At 43.6% G+C, this 21,406-nt stretch overlaps 1 protein-coding gene across 1 annotated transcript in view; it reads left to right on the top strand.

Annotated features, from left to right (window-relative positions):
• Nucleotides 1-533: 533 nt before the first annotated feature.
• Nucleotides 534-21,406, top strand: part of LSAMP (limbic system associated membrane protein) — a 1,679,098-nt gene continuing 1,658,225 nt past the window's right edge. The window contains exon 1 of the mRNA XM_075263299.1: nt 534-944. Coding sequence (XP_075119400.1) covers nt 878-944 — 67 coding nt within the window. The 5' untranslated portion in view covers nt 534-877. The remainder of the gene's footprint in view (nt 945-21,406) is intronic.

Raw genomic sequence — 21,406 nt, forward strand, 5'->3', positions numbered from 1 at the left:
TTCCTGAATTTCCAAATCTTTCAAATCCAGTGTGTGACCGGTCTCCTCTCCAGTGTAAGGGTCACTGATCTGGATTATGTTACATCTTTTACACAGCTGAGGGTTTGTTACAATGTAGCTATCTCAGGACAGACAGAAGATTATTAGTATTATTATATTATGTAAACTAGATACAATTGTAACAAACCCTCAGCTGTGACAGATGTGACATCTGAATGGGTTTCCAATGACAACGACTAAAGATCTGGAACCTGTTGCAGAACTAGGAGTACGCACATTAGAAAGTTGCAGAACTTATAATTATATAATGGGGGGGGGGTATGTACAGAGCCCCCTCTGAAGCTGCAGTCCCCTTCCCCTCATGCAGGGTGCACTTCTGCCTGCAGCCGCATTGTGTCCTGCCATCCATCCAGGGAGATGACTGATGTCTGGGGCTTGTTGCAGCTGAGGCTCTTCTTTCCACCACTAGGTGGCAGCATCATTTTGGGATCCTGAGCCTCCAGCAGCAGCCTCAGCAGCCTCAGCAGCACTCAGTGTAAAAGCTCTGGATGCTGAGACTGGCTTCACATTCAGCTGGAGCTGCAGAGAGTGTATGTGCATGCCTTATTCAGCCTGCTGGACCTCACAGCATCCTTCCTGCTACTCTGCAACCTACTGAGTCAGGACACCCTACCGCACTGTCAACTTGGGGGTGACAGCTGACCCCCTACCCTACCCCCTGCACCGTTACCAAGACTTGGAGGATTGTGCAAGCTCTTGTGACAAGAAGAAGGCAATATTTGCTACCACACATTGCTGCTGACAGTAAAGGGAAGAAGAGGAAACATTAACCCCTGCCAACCCGCAGCTGACAGAAGAGGAATTGGCAGCAGGAATCATGAAGACCTTCCTGGTACACAGTCTCTGGATGCTGGGATTTTTCCTCTGCCTGCTCTTCTTACAAGGTACTGCTCACTCTTTTATCCCCCCCAATGCTGCTAGCTCTATCCTACAGGCACCCGGTGCCACCTACATGCCATAGAGTCCCTCTAGAGCCCCCGGGCATGGACCGGGCACCCTGTAGGAATTGAGTTTGATGGGTCTCTGGCAGTTTTGCACAAGGTTGGGGGAATACTGAGATATCAGGATGGGGGCTGCAGAGTGGCAACAGGGTATTATGACTGCTCAATGTTGGCTGCTATTATGTTTGTGGGTATGATATGGCAAGGGGGCACGCAAGGGCACCCTAAGGTGATGCCAGTCTGCAGGTCAGCAGTGGTCAGTGGATTAGGTGCCCCCTATATACCATATGGACTGGGGCAAGCAAGGGCACCCTAAGGTGATGCCAGTGTGCAGGTAAGACTGATGATTAGGTGCAATGAGGTAGGTGCCCCCTATGCCCCATTTGGAGGGGGCACTGATGATGGTATACTTAGCAGGGCAGGAGTCGGCTATTGATGTGCCCAGTAGCAGAGGTCACGTGGAGCGCTGGAGTCTTGGTCTAGCAGTTCTTGCACAGGTGGAGGGATCGTCTTAAGTCTCCGGTTATTACCAAATCTGACTCTTTCACTGCTGACACTTATCGATTAGGCGACTCCAGGATTTCTTGATCAATGGCCACTCCGGTTTTCTTGCTTCTGTCAATGAAGCTCTGCATCACCCTGACAATTGATCAGGAGATAGAAGCTGTCATCTGAGACAACGTCACCCACTGGGCGGATGTGCAGGTGGAGTGGAGACGGTGTAGCAGAATCCCAAAGGGCCAGGGATGGGGAGATCTGCAGGAGGCGCTGATAAGATCCTCTCTAGACACAGGGGGGTGTCTGACCTCACTCTATCACCCCCACCCTACAAGCATGTGTAACGCCTCGCTCTACCGTATAACGCCCCCCCCTAACACCATCAATAAAAAAGTTATTGAGGAGAAGGCAAATACTAGACTTATGTATGCAGATGGAGTAGGCTTTATGACCACATTGCACACAGGGGGCTCAGCTGACAGTAATATTTCACACTGTCAACCGATGGAGTGCACTTTGTTGCAACGTGCAGCTCAGTCCATAGTAATCTAATGGACTTGGTCTGTCTACTGTTGGGGTGCACTTTGTTGCAGCATGAACTAGCCATTGAGGCGTATTTGTGTAATGAACAGGCGCTGGCTACTGATGGGGTGCACTTTGCTGCAACGTTTAACCCAGTCCATATTAACCTAATGAAATTGATACTGCCTACTGATGGAGCGCACTTTGTTGTAGCATGGAGTAGCCACTGTGTAGCTAAATGAATTAAGACTTAGTAATCTAATAGAGCTGGAGCTATCTACTGATGAGGTGGACTTTATTGCAACACTTAGCTCAGTCCAAATTGATCTAATGGAACTGGCACTGTCTACTGATGGGGTGTACTTTGTTGCAACACTTAGCACAGTCCATAATAATGTAATGGGGCTGGCACTGTGTACCGATGGCGAATACTTTGTTGCAACATTTAGCTCAATCCATAGAAATCTAATGAAACTGACTCTGTCTGCTGATGAAGTGCACTTTGTTGCAACGCTTAGCTCAATCCCTATTGATTTGATGCAACTGGTATTGTCTGATGATGGGGTGCACTTGTTTGCAATATCTCAATCCTTAGTAACCTGATGGGAATGGCACTGACTACAGTTGGGGTACACTTTGTTGTAACATGGATTAACCATTCTGTAGCTAAATATAAGAAGGTTTATTAATCTAATGGAATAGACACTACTGATGGAGCGCACTTTTTTGCAACATGGATTAACCTCTCTGTAGCTAAATGTAACAAGGTGTGTGAAGGAACAGACACTGTCTACTGATGGAGTGCACTTAGTTGCAACCTACTATTACTCAGGGAACTCACCATCTTAATTATGGATTTAACTGGTACTTAATGCCTGCAGATGGAGTGACCTTTGTGGCAACATTTTACTAATCCAACACATGTCACTAAGGGCTGTCCATGTATCATATGTGATTTCATTTTCGTCTCATTCCCACCGATGGAGTGGACTTGATTGCAACAATAAGCCCAATATGTTTACCGGTGTTCCTATTTTGTCATTGAATGCCATGCATGTATATTTGTGCAGGTGGAGTGACCTTTGTTGCAGCCTTAATCTCTGATGTTCATACTGTGTACAGATGGAGCAGACTTTTTTTTGTTGCAATATTTAGCAAGATCAAGGCTCCTCTTGTATCATCACATAGTAAATGCATGCGGTGGATCTTTTACTGATTACAGTTGTAGTGCACTTTATTGCAGCCAATCGTTCAGGTAACTCCCTCATGTTCCATTTGGTAAATACATGCAATTATCATATTCAGCTTTGACTTCACACTTGCAGATGGAGTGTTATTGATTGCCACATTTACCTTAGGTGACTCATGGGTGCTGCCTTATGTTCCTGATGCACATGACCCTGATTGAATTGACTGGCAGTGCCCGCAGATGGAGCAGCCTTTTGGGCTGCATTGACCTGACTCATCACATCAGCGGTTTCAATTACAACTAAATGCAATAATATCAATCATCCGCATTAAGTTAAGACTACAGATGGGGTGCACTTTATTGCAACCTGACTGCAGTTTGTCCGTTTATTGGCCATGGGCAGTTTTTGTGAAGTGCACCAAGGTCTGCTCCATCTGTCAGAGATGCTCGAGGAATCCTGCATACAGTATAAGAGCCGTGTTTCCAAGGCAGGCGACGTTCTCCTCTGCAGAGCTGGCTGTATCTCGCTGTATCTCGCTGTATCCTGCACAGGCGAGACTTTGGGCTGTTCTCTCGCTGCACTTGGGGTGTCACTGTGTTCTGGTGGAAATAAAAGCTGCTCGCTCTTGTTTTTCTCTCTTTTCCTACGCCGCTGCTGTTGTTTTTATCCAGCTTTGAGCTTAAGACGATGGTGGTGTCTGCGCTGCATCCTAAGCAGATACAAGGAGTAGGGGGAGTAAGAAAGCCGATATCTGATGAGGTCGATACATCAGATCCTCCTGTAGACGTCAATCAGATACTTTGCCTTGAAAATTCTCTAGATTGTCGACCAGATGACGACCCTGAAGCCACCGCCTCCTCCATCCATAGTCAGAACCTTCTCCATAAATAATCTTCACATGTCAGATACCGCAGGACGTGTGACAAGATGACTTTACTCTATACCAGGCAGTGCTTGCGGAGATACCGTATGTTATAGCTATATGTGACTGTACGGTATCTATATAGACTTATCCCATCCATATCCATAGTATTCACATGGCAATGAAGTGAAGCAGGACATATGACAGGTGACATTACTCTATACCAGGCAGTGTTGGTTAGTTATTTTCTAGCTATATATTACTGTCTGTATAGTCTGTATACCTAGACATGTACACACTTATTATATATATATATATATATATATATATATATATATATATATATATATATATATATATATCCATTGCTTGTTATAGAATATAGGAAGGATAGGTATCTAAATAAGAGATACATGAGAGTCGCCAGATCACTGGAGGACCACCGTGGCTATTCTAGTCAGATCCTGTAATCTGACGCTGTTGACCCGAAATATCTCTGGATTGTAGACTAGGAGATGATCAGACCCTCCATCCATAAGAAATCAGAACCTTCTCCATGAATGAGGTTCACATACCATGGACGGTGCAGGACCGATGACTGCTTGGCTTTACTCTATGAGGTCTTGGTGGAGACATTATGTTCTAGACATATGAGACTGTGCATTATGTATGTGGTGGTTTATACCAACATGTGCAATATCCTATTCATATTGATCGCTTATTATAGAGTATAGGAAGGATATCTACCCAAATAATATGAGTGTCAGTGTCCATGGAGGGCCACCATGGCTTATCTAGTCAGATCCTATTGACAACGTTCACATCTGTTGACATAGTTTAATTCTGTCAACCTCGAATATCACAAGACAAGTCTATTTATGGTACAGCAAGGGAAAACTACTGTACACAGCATGGGTCTATCCAAAAATCACTCCCAGGGCCAAATGAAAGAAAAGAGTCACCAATGGCTCCATCACCCGCAAGAACGTAGACTTTAGAGACTTTGGTTTGGTGTTTTTCTTGCCTTCCCCTGGATCACTGTATCCATCCAAACTCGTCTACTATGTAACTATTCTGGTAACCATCTACAAAGCATCCTATACACGTAAGGTGTAAGGTGGCCAATCCTAAAGGTTTTAGGGAGACCAGTCATGTGCATAGGGGGTGCATAGGGGTGAAAGCTACATCCTACCAACATCTATGTAGGCACAGCCACTTGGCCGCTCTACTTGGATATGTTATATTTTCCATGTTGCAATATCTGATGACTGAGTCCTCGAGAATTACCAGTATTAGACAATGATCGGAGGCCACTGGCCCAGGCATGTAGACAATAGGCTGGGAAACTTATTACTGGGAAGCTGGTCTATTGTTTCATTCTGTGGCCAACATGACTCATAGATTGGACAACACATTATTTATCTACAATGTAACTCATCATAATAGTAACATTTAAGAACAATCCAACTGGTTCCAATAGACGTATTCCAAAGAATTTCCCTCAAAACAAGTCAATATCTCTTTCAGCCAGGTTTCCATTGGGAACAATGTCAATAAATATCTGTGATTTGTGACATGTAGGATATTTCTGTTGCTAGTGGATATATTTTCCAATTTTTGCAGCACCGACTGCTTGGGTTCCTCAGAGTCACAGAAACATTTCACACTTTTTTCTCCCGTGTAACATTGGTCAAAGCCAAAGAGTCTTGGCCACAGCTTCCATATGTGATCACCATTGTAAGGTTCATATGGATCGGCTCCAGATATAAAGATATGAATAGGAAGGAATCTTCCCTGATACAGAGAAGAATGTAGGCCGTGGAAGAAGAGAAGAGCTTTGGGTGTGTAGAGTTGATGAATGGTGGCCATTCTGTCTTTGGACTTATCTTGGACAATGAGCCAAGCTTGTCCCAATGACTTCTAAAATATGGAATGATTAACCCTTCTGATGACATCACTGTTTCTTGGCATAGCATAGACTTCATTAATCTCTTGAGGAACGTCCAAGAAAAAAGCAAATCTTGTTCATGGATAACAAAAGCCGTGGATACTTGTGTTATGGGGTCTGTAGAGTTGGTGATCTTCATAGGCTTTGGATTTTCGAAGCCCTAAGACTTTCAAGACCTCAATTTCGTAATTGTCATAGTCTAGAAGCTGTTTATAAATGGCATTTTCATAGAAATTCCTCTTTTTATAAAAGACCCCACTTGCTTAGAATCGTTACTTGTCCACTTAGACTAGCCACAGATGGAACCCATGCTGATCAGTTGTTGTCACCATGAATGGTTTCAGATCTATCCATATGTTTCCTGTAGGATACCTTGTAGTGCGCTTGCCACCCAGGGTCTTCAAAGTCCTCCAGGCTTAGAGATTCTTCTTGGCTTATAAAGGGCTACCGAATAGGGGACAACTTGATATGACATTGATATCCTCTAATAGGGTGTATTGGTTGGTTATGGATATTGGAGTCCTGTCTATCAAGGTAAAAGTAACATTTTCCCTAATTTGGCACTGATTTTAAAGAAGGATTATGCCTCAAAATCGGCACCAAATTTGCCCTGAATCTGCCCCCTATTGGGAATTCAATGGAACGCATTGTCCGAAGCAGGATGCTGTTCCACCATGTGCACTTACCCAAACAGTCCAAAGGAACATAAAGTAGGTTGATGAATTCTGTTGAAATTTGTAGGAATGTCTATGGACACCTAAAGGGTTGGGATTGTTTTTTGGAAAAGATGTACCCTAGGGGTAGCCCAGGTGGCTGCTATGGAACCCATGTGGGAGGGGGCGCCAAACAAGTTGTCTCTTCCATCTTCATCATGGATAATGGGACCTTGCATAAATGTTACAGTGTAACAATTATGGGTAGGGTTGAGCAATCGGAATCGGAAAAGATCGGATCCCAATCAGTGATTGAGCAAATTTCGCGATCGGGATCGGAAATTGGCTCAACCCCAATTATGGGTAATGGGTGACAGGCTGATGGTCGAATACACACCTTGTTCTCCTAGAAGTGGGTAAGAGAATCAGAAAGTACCAAAATAGGTTTTTATTAGAGATGAGCGAGTACTATTCGAAATTCCGGTTTCGAATAGCACGCACCCATAGGAATGAATGGACGCCGCCTTTGCTGGTGGCCAGCCGCTTAATCCCCTGCGTGCCAGCCGCTTCCATTCATCCCTATGGGTACGTGCTATTCGAAACGGCCGTTTCGAATAGTACTCTCTCATCTCTAGTTGTTATATGAGGATGATGATATAAACCAAGGGGGGTCCCATTTTGGTCTTCCTTTGGTGCTCTCTCCTCTATGTCCATTCTTCTAAGTTAAACCCCCTATATAAGATATGTTTTTGGGGTACTCGCTCTCATTAAGGAGATCCAGCTTTGCATAGGAAATATATGCAAATTAGCTATCCTCAGTGGCGCCACCTAGCGACACCTGGCGCCACTAGCAGGTCGGCTTTCTTCATTCTGCAGGGTGGGTAATTTCCAGGAGTAAGGGCTATGTTCTATGATAAATAGGATTCTGGGTATTATGTAAATGACACAAGTAAATGACCTCTCTCTGTCTGCATCTTCTAAATGGATGGAGGAGCATTGAGCGACTTGTACATCTGATCTGACACGCACAGCGCTTGTCTTTCTCAAGGACGAGGCTTGGAAGTCCTCCTAACCTGAGCACTGCAGTGAGAGGCGCTTGGCAGGACAATCCTCTGCTTATAAAGAAATGTATTTTCTTCTGCTGACTAAGATCCCCAGCGACTGGAATGCATTGTGGAGCTTGTAAAGCAGCGCTGCGTTACATTGGAGACATGTGCATGCTGTGTTCTGAATCACCGGGTCAAAGTGTTTGCTTAACAACTTGACATAGAAAAATGACATGGCGTACTAAGGAGATATTAATGGATCCTGACGAGAAATGTGCAGCAGAGACCCAAAATCCCAGGCACATTACAGAGGAGAGAGCTGGCGGATGTTACTTACCTGCCCACCAGGAGGGGGGGGGGCTACTAAAAGGGGTCTCTAAAGCTGGTGCTGGGAAACAGGAGGTGATGACTCCATCCACTGGCCCATAGTAAGGCCATGACCTACTGCTACAGTAAGGGATCCATTACCAATCCTGTATTATACTCCAGAGCTGCGCTCACTATTCTGCTGGTGCAGTCACTGTGTACATGCATTACATTACTTATCCTGTATTATACTCCAGAGCTGCGCTCACTATTCTGCTGGTGCAGTCACTGTGTACATACATTACATTACTTATCCTGTATTATACTCCAGAGCTGCGCTCACTATTCTGCTGGTGCAGTCACTGTGTACATACATTACATTACTTATCCTGTATTATACTCCAGAGCTGTGCTCACTATTCTGCTGGTACAGTCACTGTACATACATTACATTACTTATCCTGTATTATACTCCAGAGCTGCGCTCACTATTCTGCCGGTACAGTCACTGTGTACATACATTACATTACTTATCCTGTATTATACTCCAGAGCTGTGCTCACTATTCTGCTGGTACATTCACTGTACATACATTACATTACTTATCCTGTATTATACTCCAGAGCTGGGCTCACTATTCTGCCGGTACAGTCACTGTGTACATACATTACATTACTTATCCTGTATTATACTCCAGAGCTGGGCTCACTATTCTGCCGGTACAGTCACTGTGTACATACATTACATTACTTATCCTGTATTATACTCCAGAGCTGCGCTCACTATTCTGCTGGTACAGTCACTGTGTACATACATTACATTACTTATCCTGTATTATACTCCAGAGCTGCGCTCACTATTCTGCTGGTACAGTCACTGTGTACATACATTACATTACTTATCCTGTATTATACTCCAGAGCTGCGCTCACTATTCTGCTGGTACATTCACTGTACATACATTACATTACTTATCCTGTATTATACTCCAGAGCTGGGCTCACTATTCTGCCGGTACAGTCACTGTGTACATACATTACATTACTTATCCTGTATTATACTCCAGAGCTGCGCTCACTATTCTGCTGGTGCAGTCACTGTGTACATACATTACATTACTTATCCTGTATTATACTCCAGAGCTGCGCTCACTATTCTGCTGGTACAGTCACTGTGTACATACATTACATTACTTATCCTGTATTATACTCCAGAGCTGGGCTCACTATTCTGCCGGTACAGTCACTGTGTACATACATTACATTACTTATCCTGTATTATACTCCAGAGCTGCGCTCACTATTCTGCTGGTGCAGTCACTGTGTACATACATTACATTACTTATCCTGTATTATACTCCAGAGCTGCGCTCACTATTCTGCTGGTACAGTCACTGTGTACATACATTACATTACTTATCCTGTATTATACTCCAGAGCTGCGCTCACTATTCTGCTGGTGCAGTCACTGTGTACATACATTACTTATCCTGTATTATACTCCAGAGCTGCGCTCACTATTCTGCTGGTACAGTCACTGTGTACATACATTACATTACTTATCCTGTATTATACTCCAGAGCTGCGCTCACTATTCTGCTGGTACAGTCACTGTGTACATACATTACATCACTTATCCTGTATTATACTCCAGAGCTGCGCTCACTATTCTGCTGGTACAGTCACTGTGTACATACATTACATTACTTATCCTGTATTATACTCCAGAGCTGCGCTCACTATTCTGCTGGTGCAGTCACTGTGTACATACATTACATTACTTATCCTGTATTATACTCCAGAGCTGCGCTCACTATTCTGCTGGTACAGTCACTGTGTACATACATTACATTACTTATCCTGTATTATACTCCAGAGCTGCGCTCACTATACTGCTGGTGCAGACTACAGGCACTGATGTTATTAGATTACTCTGGCGGTATCTACCATTACCCTCGGCTCTGTACACTGTATGGCGACACATGTTTGTGGCAAATTAAACCAATTTAACACAAATTGGAAACATTTTCATCTTCACCTGATATAATTGATGTGTTTCTCTCCGGCGATGACCTGCGGACGTTTTACAATAATGAATCAGGAATTGTTCTGTGCGGATTTCTCTGCTGAACCTTGTGAGAAAAGTTGTTAACACTCATTTACAAACATTATCCAGAGACTGAGGGTTTTCAGCGCTCGCTTTTCTTGGACGGTTTTATTTATCCCGAATTAGAATTTTTTTTTTACAGATTAACCCTGTAAAGACCAGGAAATATTTCAGCCATAAGGAATGTTCTGTGTTTGTTTTTTCATCACTGTAAATGGGAATTTATATTTTGGGGTCTCACTTTTTGTGGGATCGGTTCTACTTTTCATAAGGACCCTATGTAAGTACAGTACAGTTCTATAGGGGTTTGCCTACATATGGGATAGGTTGTAGGTTGGTAGAGGTCCAACCACTGGGACCCCAAACATTGTGAGAATGGTGACCCCAGTCTGAATGGAGAATAACCGTAGAAACCTCCATGATTTATACCGCAGCTGCGCTCACAAGACTAACCATATAAATCTATAGGTGACTTTTCAAGGTAAAGTTTGCTCTATCTGTCGCTCCTAGGTTGGTCCCCAATTCCGCAGGGCCTACAGAGAGCGGCGGTGGAAAGCAGACAGCCCCTTTAATTGAACAATTTGGCAGCTAATAAAAATAGGAGCAGATAATGGATAGCGGAGCGGCGTCAGACAGCACAATGACATATATTCTGCAGCCGACATCCATTCAATTCTATGGAAAGAATAGCTATAGATTAACCGGGACACAATGACGGGAAATTAATGTCAAATTGTTCCATTGTCTATGAGGAGAGGAGTCACACCTCCCCCCCGTCACGCTGATACTGGGCTGTCAAAGCAATGGCGTACACTCCATTCATCGGAGATTACGCCACATACAGCGGCGAGATTTATTTTCAGACACCGGGGAAATACTCCGAGAACTTCGTCTCTTAACCCTTTGTTTATCTCAACCAGACACGTCTATCAGTGGAGGACCTATATCCTGGCCCATATAGTCAGACTACAGGGGTATGGATATATTTGGGGTTTCAGACTCAGGATGCCCTCTAAATGCTTTAAAGGGGTTGTCTGGGGCTATGATATTGGGTCATCATATTCTGATGACTCTGTTACTTACCATGTGTTATATAGTGGCGGTGCTTTGGGTTCAAATATTACCTAATTTGCCAAAATTTCTTCTGAAAGTTTGGGTATATTCAAGAGCAATTCAGTATTTTTCCACCTAACCCAATAAGGGTAGCATGGGTGACAACTGTCCCAAATGTGGCCTCCAGAAAAAAGTTGTCCACTAGGCTACCCTTAGTGGGTTAGGTCGAACAAGATGACCATATTGGTCCCACACCTGATAAACTTTGGAAAACAATTTTGGCAAATGGTGGGAATGGAGACAGAACACTTTGAGGACTGGAATGAAACATCTTTCAAAAAGTAGAGCTCCTCCTTAAGGTGACCTTGGCTTAAGAGAGCGGATCCTCAATGGAAATTGTTGAGCGCTAGAACATGGCTACAACTCTTAGTGCCACTTGGGATCATGTGTCATCGATGTGTATATTTGCCAAGTCTCCTGGTCTGGGAGGGTCCCTCAAAAAGGTGTTACCTCCCAGTGTCCCTTCCCCGGCCCAGCAGGATACTTCTGAATCACTCAGTTATACGTGACATGGGCATTTTATGTGTTGGCCATATCACAAAAAAATGGGTGTGACCAGAAAATTTCATGTGCACATCGCGAAGAAGGGCATAACAAGCAACAAAATGAATGTATCCTGCCTCAAAATTGGGCAAAACTTGGTAAAGTGAGCACGGCTAGTCAAAAAGATTTGTAGCAAAGTTTGCATTCTAGTGGCTCCAGAATTGCCCATAATACGGCACCTACAATGGTTCAGATTTTTTTTTAGTGAGCATCTATGGGCAAATGCACAAAGATCCTGGGCACTGATGCAAAATCTGTTCCAGGTTCCCCAACTATTTAGTAACATTTGCAGCACTTGTCTCCTCATATTGGGAAGGGGCACCTTTTGGGCTCCTCAAGGCTCCAGGGCTCCAGTTACGCCACTGTCTGTAGATCTGTACCTGGCATGAGTAAGTTCTCCATGAAACCCCATCCTTGGTCAATGACAATGTTATATGCACGGATGCATGGGCCTCTATCACAAAATATTATAGACTTACGTAAATGACAGTTTTCAACATTGTCAAATCCTACACTCCAAAAAATTGCCGCGACAAATACATGAAAAGCTTCCATTAATTGCACTACAACAGGCAGCCGAGCCGAGCCAACGAGCCGCAACATTGTCAATGCAGATGTGACCCGGACCTTTGGCTGTCAGACTACAGCACAAGAGATTCAGCGGTGTGTGGAGATCTGGCAGGCACGCCGGGTACTCAGTCTCTACATGGCAAAATAAAACACCATGACAGCAGATTTTCTTGCTTTGCAACCATGTGTCATGTTCATGTCACCGAGGCGCACACAAATATCTTGTAGCGATTGTTGTGACTATCAGGTCTTGTTATGTGGAGTGTTCGGTCGCCATAGCAGGGTTGGCAATGCCTGTGAGGTTTTTGCTGATGTTCACGGGTCCGCTGCATTGGTCTGGGGGGAGTTGAGGTCGCCCTGTCTATAAAATGATTATTAATCACAATTATGTAAATACACGGGACATCGGTGGTAGAATAGATAAACAACATTTATTCCTACTCAATAGTTGGTAGACCCCAGCAGATGCTTCCTTATGGATGAGATTGATGGACACAATACTCCCGGATGCCCGGTGACACTCCTGGTGTATGTGAGCCATTGGTTGGGTGCAGTGTCTCTGGCCAGTACTCGTTGGTCTCAGGTATCTCCCAGTTTCGGGGGTTGGCTGACTCGGGGCACATTCCAATAATCACCGTTCACCTTCCACTTAGTAATCACATAGGCCACTGTTGATTTTGGGTAATTCAGTTCACTTGCTATATCCCTTAAGGATCGACCATATCCGTGGTACCCCACAATTACCCTTTTCTCAAAATCGGAGAACTCTGCACTTCGTTGTATCTTGCATGCGACTAATGCCAATGTTGTTTCCTATTTGATGGCGGAAGGTGTGACGTACATCACGGCCGCAGAGATCTTCATTTCCATGGGTGTCCACATACTTATTGGTAGACATTGTATTGTACCTGGATGGTTTAGTGGGCACTTGGGCAACAGAGTCATTATTGACCCTCTCATTGCCCAATGCTCAGCCTTACACTTGTAGAGCTTATATACTTACATTACCCCACACCCTCCTGATCCCAGTGGGTCATGACATAGTGTATGGCTATTCTTGCCAGCAAAGTAGACTACTATGGGCCGTACAGTATGACCACTGAGGGCTTCACTACGCGGCTGTTTCCATGCATCCTAGAGACTTGAATTGGTCAAAGACTTCGTCCTCACCATAGTCATGGGAGAGTACACGACTTCTGTGCCACACTAATGGAGGAAGTAGTGGAGCACAAGAGACAAATACTGATGTTGTCACATCATAGAGGCTGAGAAGGAGACCAGGAGACCAAAGCTACAGTTACATTAGGTATCATATTTCTCACACTCTTAAATGCATAGACCAGAAGATGTCTGCTTGTTGGAGTTGGAGTATTATTTTCACATTTGGAGTAGTAGAGGATGGAGAACATTTCACATAGACTTACATTCTACAGATGAGCAAACCAGCTCATAGCAAGTTGAGTTTCTTACAAAGTTTTCAAAAATTTTGGGCTATTGAGATGTTTGGAATTTCTTCCTACAAATTGAACTCTGAAGCCTTTTGTAATAAATGGAAGCCTAGTGAGATACAGAAAAATAATGAACAGCTCATACTCACCTTTCCAAGGCTCCACATACTCAACTTTCCAGGGCTCCACATACTCACCTTTCCAGGGCTCCACGGTGGTGTCTGGTCTTTTAGCCCCTTCTGGCCTCCTGAGTGATGTCAGTAGCCCTCAGGGACTGCTGATGCCTGTGGTTGAACCTTAGTAGTCAAATTGCATCACCATCTTAATATGCCCCTCATGACCACTGAGACCCATTCACTGAAGTGACCCTGGGGCCCATGTCATCACAGAAGAGGCTGGAAGATGCCAGGGAAGAAGGTCAGACACCATAGTGGAGCCCCAGAGAGATGAGGAAAAGTGAGTACAAGCCTCATGAATTTTCGAGGTGAATCTTGAGTGGTTCGGCCAAGGCATTGCGAGTAGACTTAATTTGGATTAAACCAATCTTGCTGCAGTTAAAACTACCCAAAAACTAACCAAATGGGGTGTACTGTACCAATGGGAGAGTGCTCCTCCTAAGTGAACACGCAGGGAGGAGAGAGAAGAGTATATGATGGTAGAAGATGGTAGGCAGAGCAGTAGACCGGGAGACCAAAGCTGTAGATACATAAGATATCACCAGTATTGGGGCGTCATCATGCCATATGTATTGGAGAGTCACAGAATGGAGACCATAGACATAGCCATATGGACCTTGTGTGCATGGACCTTGTAGGGTGGCACATAAAGACTCCATATGGAAGTAGGAATTTGTGTCTCGCCATATGGTGCTTGTATGGTTGTAACCTGTATAATACTGCATGCAATAGAACACGGCATACGAGAGAAAACCTCCTTATGACTCCATATTAAATACACAGTATGGACCCGCTAATAATATGTAATACAGAGCAGATCATTGCTCGAGCCGTCTGCAGGGGCCCCAATACAGAGAACGTCTCACACTGTCACACAATGGGGTATCCACATCTACATCTCATTGGTCGGGATGGACATTCGATCTGGAAACTTTAGTGTCGGCATTAAAAGCAACTCTGACCTAATGTGGAGAAATAAAAATTTCCTGATTATTTTTTATTTTCATAAATTTGCATTTTTATTCTATTATTTTTTTTTTACGTCACATCTCTTTTTCTCTCTGATGACTCTTCCGTCCCTTAAGATTTTGTCCACAACGCTTTGGTCGGGCGGAAGACGAGACCCGAACGTTCCCAGTAATGACTTTTTTATTAATGATACCATGATATTTAGGATTTTTTTCATTCCTCGTCCCCTTGCCAAGTAGAGCTTCGTCTTTCCTGGTCCCATCAAGCCGGCTACAGATTTCTGCTCTGGTGATTCATGATATTATCACAGATTTCATCTCACGGTAGTGAGAATAACAATGAATTACAACTAATGCAGTGGAATTACTCCCTCACCGCCACCGTTCCTTTTGGATTTCTTGCAAAATGTTTATTTTTTTATGATTATTTTAGTTCCCTCCATATACCATATTTACTACTCCGGTGCCTTAAGATATAAAAGGTTCCACCGATAAGGTTCTTGTAGGGTGTGTAAACTTTTGCAATCATCTTGCTTTGCATATGGGAGATGACAAATGAAACAACTTTGCAGGTGATCCTCTATTTTTATTGTGTATGCAACTTTAGTGCAGACTTATGTGTCTCTGTGGTTACAGAGTACAAGTAACGTATAGTCTAATGTATATCTAAGAGCATATACTTGTCAGGCCAGCTGTTTGTGCTTCAGAGCTGTGCTTCCTACTGTTCTTGGATGTACAGATGTAGCAAAGTTTAACTTAACATGATATGTTAGGATAGAAGACAACAGAAGCCATCGAAGATTTGAGTTGAATCATCTCCATGATGTTTCTAGGTTAAATGTCCAGTTAAAAAGACCTTATAGGGGAATTGTAAAGCCCAGGGGGCCAGGGGTGGGGTAAAGTAAAAAATGAAGTGTAACTCACCTACACTCCGGTCTTGTGTCTCAATATCAGGTCCTCCATTCCATCCCATGTAGGCACAGGCAGAGGTGATGGCTGCAGTCACATGTTGGGTTTCAGGGACATCACTGCTAATCAGTCTTGGCGCCCAACATGTGACCACTGACACCCGAGATGTCATTGGAGCAGATTCACTTCCAGCCCAGCCAATGCTTGTAAAGGATCAAACAGAGAACCCTGCACTGGACTGGAGAACCAAAGGTAAGCAAGTAGCACTTTGTTCTGTATTTTACTCCATGCCCGGCTCCCTGGGTTTTGCAGTTTGCCTGGAAACCCCTTTTAAATCTTGATACATCTGTGGGAAGTTACAATTATAGTGAAACGTCTGTATCAGTTCAGACTTCTGCGCTATCTTCTGGCCATATGGAGGCATGCCTGGCTTTGAGTTTCATGTTTTTCGGTTTCTTGTTGTACCCTGTCTGAATACAGCTCTATCCCCTCACCTCTGCTATTCACCCTCCACCACCCATTTCTTCTATTTGTTTCCTTCTGCTCATCAAACCTCGGCCTTGCTTATGGAATTGACATCCTTCCTTTCCAATCAAGCCTGGGGGGGGGGATTCCTGACATCATACACATGGTTTTCTAATCTACACCTGAGTGCTTGCTATTAGTCTCTGGTGTTTTTCTCCTGCACCTCTGTCTATTCTTCCAGTTCTAGTTTTCTTCCTGCTGCCTGACTCTTCCGACCCTTGACTATTTCCTTACCTGTTCTCCTTTGTTTGTCTTGTCTGCATTTGTTCTGCACTTGTGACATAGGAAGGGACCGTCACCCAGTTGTCCTTTACTGCTTAGGCTAGCTGATGCAAGCAGGTAGGGACTTCGGGTTGGGTCTAGTATTATTGCTCACTGTCCTTGTCTCCCTCTGCACTTCTGGGATGTTCACAGCAGACAAAACCTAAAAGGTTTCATAACAAAACGTCAACCATTTCTGTGGTTATGAATATCATTATAGTCACATTTCTGCATCAAAGTAAATACACCACCATTTTTGAAGGCAGGTTCTTGAGACTTTTTTTTTGCAAAATTTCATTCTTTACTTTTCTTCTCATCTATCCTGAGATTTCTGTTGTAAGATGACCAGCTTTGAAAAATACCTAATTTTGTGATACTCTGTCAGGAGTTGTCTATGCTACAGGTTTCTATGATTGGTCCCCCCCAGTGGTTGTGATGTGAACTGCAGTCTGCCAATGGTTTTGAATGATGCAATAATATAGAGCATTTATATTATGCCAAACTGTGGTCCATAATGAAGTCTACAAGAACCCTTAAAGGGGTTTGCCATGGGCAGGTGATGCATTGTATTTTATTTAGCACCCCCTATAGCTACTCCTCTATGTACAGCTGAGGCAGGAGATAAGCTGCAGTGATCATGTGATGCCATCATTGCAGTCCCATCAACAAACATGGGGGGGGGGGGTTGCATATGCAGGAGAATCAGGAGGTAAGTACCATCTGGTTTTATAGTTTTATGGTTTTAAGCCTATATGGTAAGAGTGGACACATCTCTATAAGGGGCAGGGTCACTATTGCTTAAAGGGGGTGCACCATGACTGTGCTGTATGAGGGTCATGTACAGTAGGCTTGGTTTCCATAGAATACATTTTCTGCTTTGCATTAGGTATATCACATCTTAAAGGGAGTGTGGCACCAGAACCAGCATATCAACCCATCCCACAGCTAGATAGGTCAGGGTCACCTGATTCAAACGGTGTTTTACCCTTGTGAATCACTGTCCCCATTGCCGAGATATCGTCTCTTTTGCCAACGTGCAAATTATCACTTTAGAACAATAATGGCAGCCATTTTTCTCAACAGCTCATTTGCATATAGGCAAAAACATCAATATCTCAGCAACGGAAGGAGCGATTCATAAAGGGAAGACACTGTTTGATTCCGGTGACCCTAACCTACCTATCTGCGGGGCTGGGTGATAAGCCGGGTTCGGTGACACATTCCCTTTAAGCGTCACTAAGCTCTGCTACATCTGTAAACATTGGTCCATTGAGTTATATAACATTACCAGACGAGTCTCACAGTCCAAGAGTTCGCACAAGCAATAAACTCAGTTTTTTACAGAAAGCGAGACATACAGTATTGTTTTCTGGCCAATGCCCTCTCTACAAGGGGGGTAAAGAAAAGATGGGGGGGTCATTTACAGGAGCCGCTGAAGGGTGAAGTCGCTCGATGAATGGAGTCATTCTTCACAGATAGAAATAATTTACGGCCCGCAATACTGGTGGAAGCGCTTCATTCATCCAGTGAACTGATAGAGAGCGGCTCTGTGTTCGGCTGACAAGTCTAAGTGCTCTGTGAACTTGAGGATTTACAGTCTTCCCAGTCTATGGAAGGACAGCGAGGAGGCGCCGGACAAGGCGCTGCGTACACGGGATCATTGACAGGGAGCATTTTAACTGCTGCACAATGGAAATCCTGTGTAATGAATTAGGGATAAGTCAATAAGACTCATTGATGTTATTTTATGGCCATTGGTTGGGTTCTTGGGTCATTATCCAATGAGGCTACCACTGGATTGTCTCTCTTGGTTGACCATTTTCCCGTTCTCATTGCTCTTAATGGAGTTGTCTGGGGAACTAGGGTTGAGCCGATCTTGAGATTTCAGAATCGTTTTTAAAATCAGATTTTTGATCATTTTCCAACTAATCCCGATCGTGAAATTTGTTCGATCGCCGATCGGGATCCGATCTTTCCCCATCGCTCAGCTCAATTTATGATATATACATGAATAGGGTTGAGCTGATCTTGATATTTCAGGATCGTTTTTAAAATCTGATTTCGATCATTTTCCAGCCGATCCCGATTGCGATCGTGAAATTTGCTCAATCACCAATCGGGATCCAATCTTTGCCGATTGCTCAACCCTATTAATGATATATATATGGATGGGGTTGAGCCGATCTTGAGATAACCTCTGACCTCGATCCCCCTGGAAAAGATTGGGATTGGAATTCCAATTGCGATCGTGAAATTTACTTGATCACCGATCGGAATCCGATCTTTTCCGATCCCGATTGCTCAACCCTACTGGGGACATGTCTAAATCAGCCACCGTCTCTGCGCCAGCCATGATGGAGAAGGGGTCGGATAGCTAATGAACTGAGCAGAGACATCAACCCTTCTCCAAGCGATGGCCAACGGTGATAGTGGGAGTGGCTTTATCAAGGGGTGTGGCCTTTATAAAAGGGCACAGCTAAATATACTCAGACCCCACATAACAATACCCCAACCAAGATGTTTACTGGTTAATAAAATGAACAATTTCATGATTTTTATTGACACCATTTATCGATTAATTTTATCATGTGGGTCGTAACAGTTACGTCGATACAAAAACGTCTAGATTAGTCAGTTCATAAAGTGTATTACTAAAATGTGTTTATTGCAATTCCCTATCCTACAGGGACTGGCATAGATTGGTGTAAAAAAAAGTAAAATTTGCCATTTTTGTGCAAAAACCCATAAAAATTGTGTCTAAAAATTGTCACCGTAAACCGGGCCCATAAAGTATAATCATAAGGGACTGATTAACATAAAATGAATAGGATACATTGTAACAAATATTCACTCCCCACAGAGGACGTCTCCGTTATATCAGCTCAGGACTCCATTTTTTAATTTTTGGAATTTTTTATTTATTTATTTTTTTTACTTAATGGAAATTGAATAAAAGAAAATAGATTTTCGTCATCTCGTCGCCTTCGGTAATCAACTTTCCCCTCCTAATTATTTAAAGCTCAACTTTCCATTTTTATTTTGCCGCGACTGTAATTGGCAATTCCAGATTACATTTCTTTTGTTGACTTTTTAATAAAATCTTATAATTAGGATCCTTTATTTAAGAAGTGGAACATTGTGATGGCGACTTACAGCTTGTACCGACGGCTCCGGAACAGACGTTTGCTATAGTTTGATAAGGATTTATGTTTTGCAACTGTTTTATATTTCGGGGGACGGTCCAATGCATGGGTGAAGTTTATGTATATTTACATAAATAGGGGCATTATTGCGCAGTTTGGGGACATATCACAGTTGAAAGTTAAAATTTGCCACTAGGTTTGAGCGATCGGGAGCGGAAAAGATCGGATTCCGATCGGCGATCAAGAAAATTTCACGATCACAATCAGAATTCCGATTTTGATCTTTTCGGGCGTAATCGGGGCTAATTTCCCACAATGCTTGGCTACTGGCCAATCATTGTGGGAAAAGCTTAGCACTATAAGAATGAATGGAAGCGGCCGGTCGCTTAACCCCCTGTGTGCCGGCTGTGTCCATTCATTCCTATGGATTTACCGCAGCCTGATACTCTTCTGCTTCGTCCCTGTTTTACCGTATACTCAGCTGAATATACGGTAAAACAGGGACGAAGCAGAAGAGTGGCAGTCTGCGGTAAATCACTATGTGCTGCGCTGCTGTGAGGACGACGAGGCAACTTCACAAGTAGATAGATACTACTGTACATTGACTTGGCTATCTGCTAGAGTCAATGTACAGTAATATCTATCTACTCATGAACTTTGCTCAACTTACCTGCTCAGAAGTGCTGCCGCTGCCCTCTGCTGGTCTGGTCCTCTGTTCCTCATGTGGATTCAGAGCACCCTGTGCCCCGCCTCCGCCTCCCTAGATTAGTATTATAGAGAAGGCGGTGCTTGGGAGAGTGTGGGCGGGTACTGGAATGGGAGATTTGAGTAATGCACTCACATCTCCCCGCCCAAAATCTCCAGCCACACCAAGCCCGCCTACTCCCTGCATCTCTACAATACTAGTCTAGGGAGGCGGGGGGGGGGGGGGGAGCGGACACCGGTGGTGGTGGTGGGGTAATATTTTTGGACTACATGCTGTGTAGTTAATAGGATCATTTTTAAATCCGATCTCCGATTATTTAAAAAATCCCATTGACTTGCATTGGGATCGGAATTGGGATCGGGTTCGAATGGAAAATGAATGGAAATCGGATTTTAAAAACAATCCTGAAATTTCAAGATCGGCTCAACCCTATTTGCCACATTTCGGGTCTGTAGAGTCTATTTGTTTGCATTCAGTTTTATTGTATTATTAATGTAGCTTTACTTTGAAATCAATGAGTCTGAAGGGTGGATGACTAGGGTTGAGTGATCGGGATCGGATGGAAAATGATCGAAAATCGGATTTTAAAAACGATACTGAAATCTCTGCCTACTAATGATATTGAGATTATTCTGCTGTCCCTGTCCTCTAATATATTGAGATGACTCTACTGCCATACCTTCTAATGATATTGAGATGACTCTACTGACCATACCTTCTAATGATATTGAGATGACTCTACTGACCATACCTTCTAATGATATTGAGATGACTCTGCTGATCCTGCCTTCTATTTATATTGAGATGACTCTACTGACCATATCTTCTAATGATATTGAGATGACTCTGCTAATCTTGCCTTCTAATGATATTGAGATGACTCTGCTGATCCTGCCTTCTAATTATATTGAGA

This window comes from Leptodactylus fuscus, chromosome 2 (genome assembly GCF_031893055.1).
Source record: "Leptodactylus fuscus isolate aLepFus1 chromosome 2, aLepFus1.hap2, whole genome shotgun sequence".
Lineage (NCBI taxonomy): Eukaryota > Metazoa > Chordata > Amphibia > Anura > Leptodactylidae > Leptodactylus > Leptodactylus fuscus.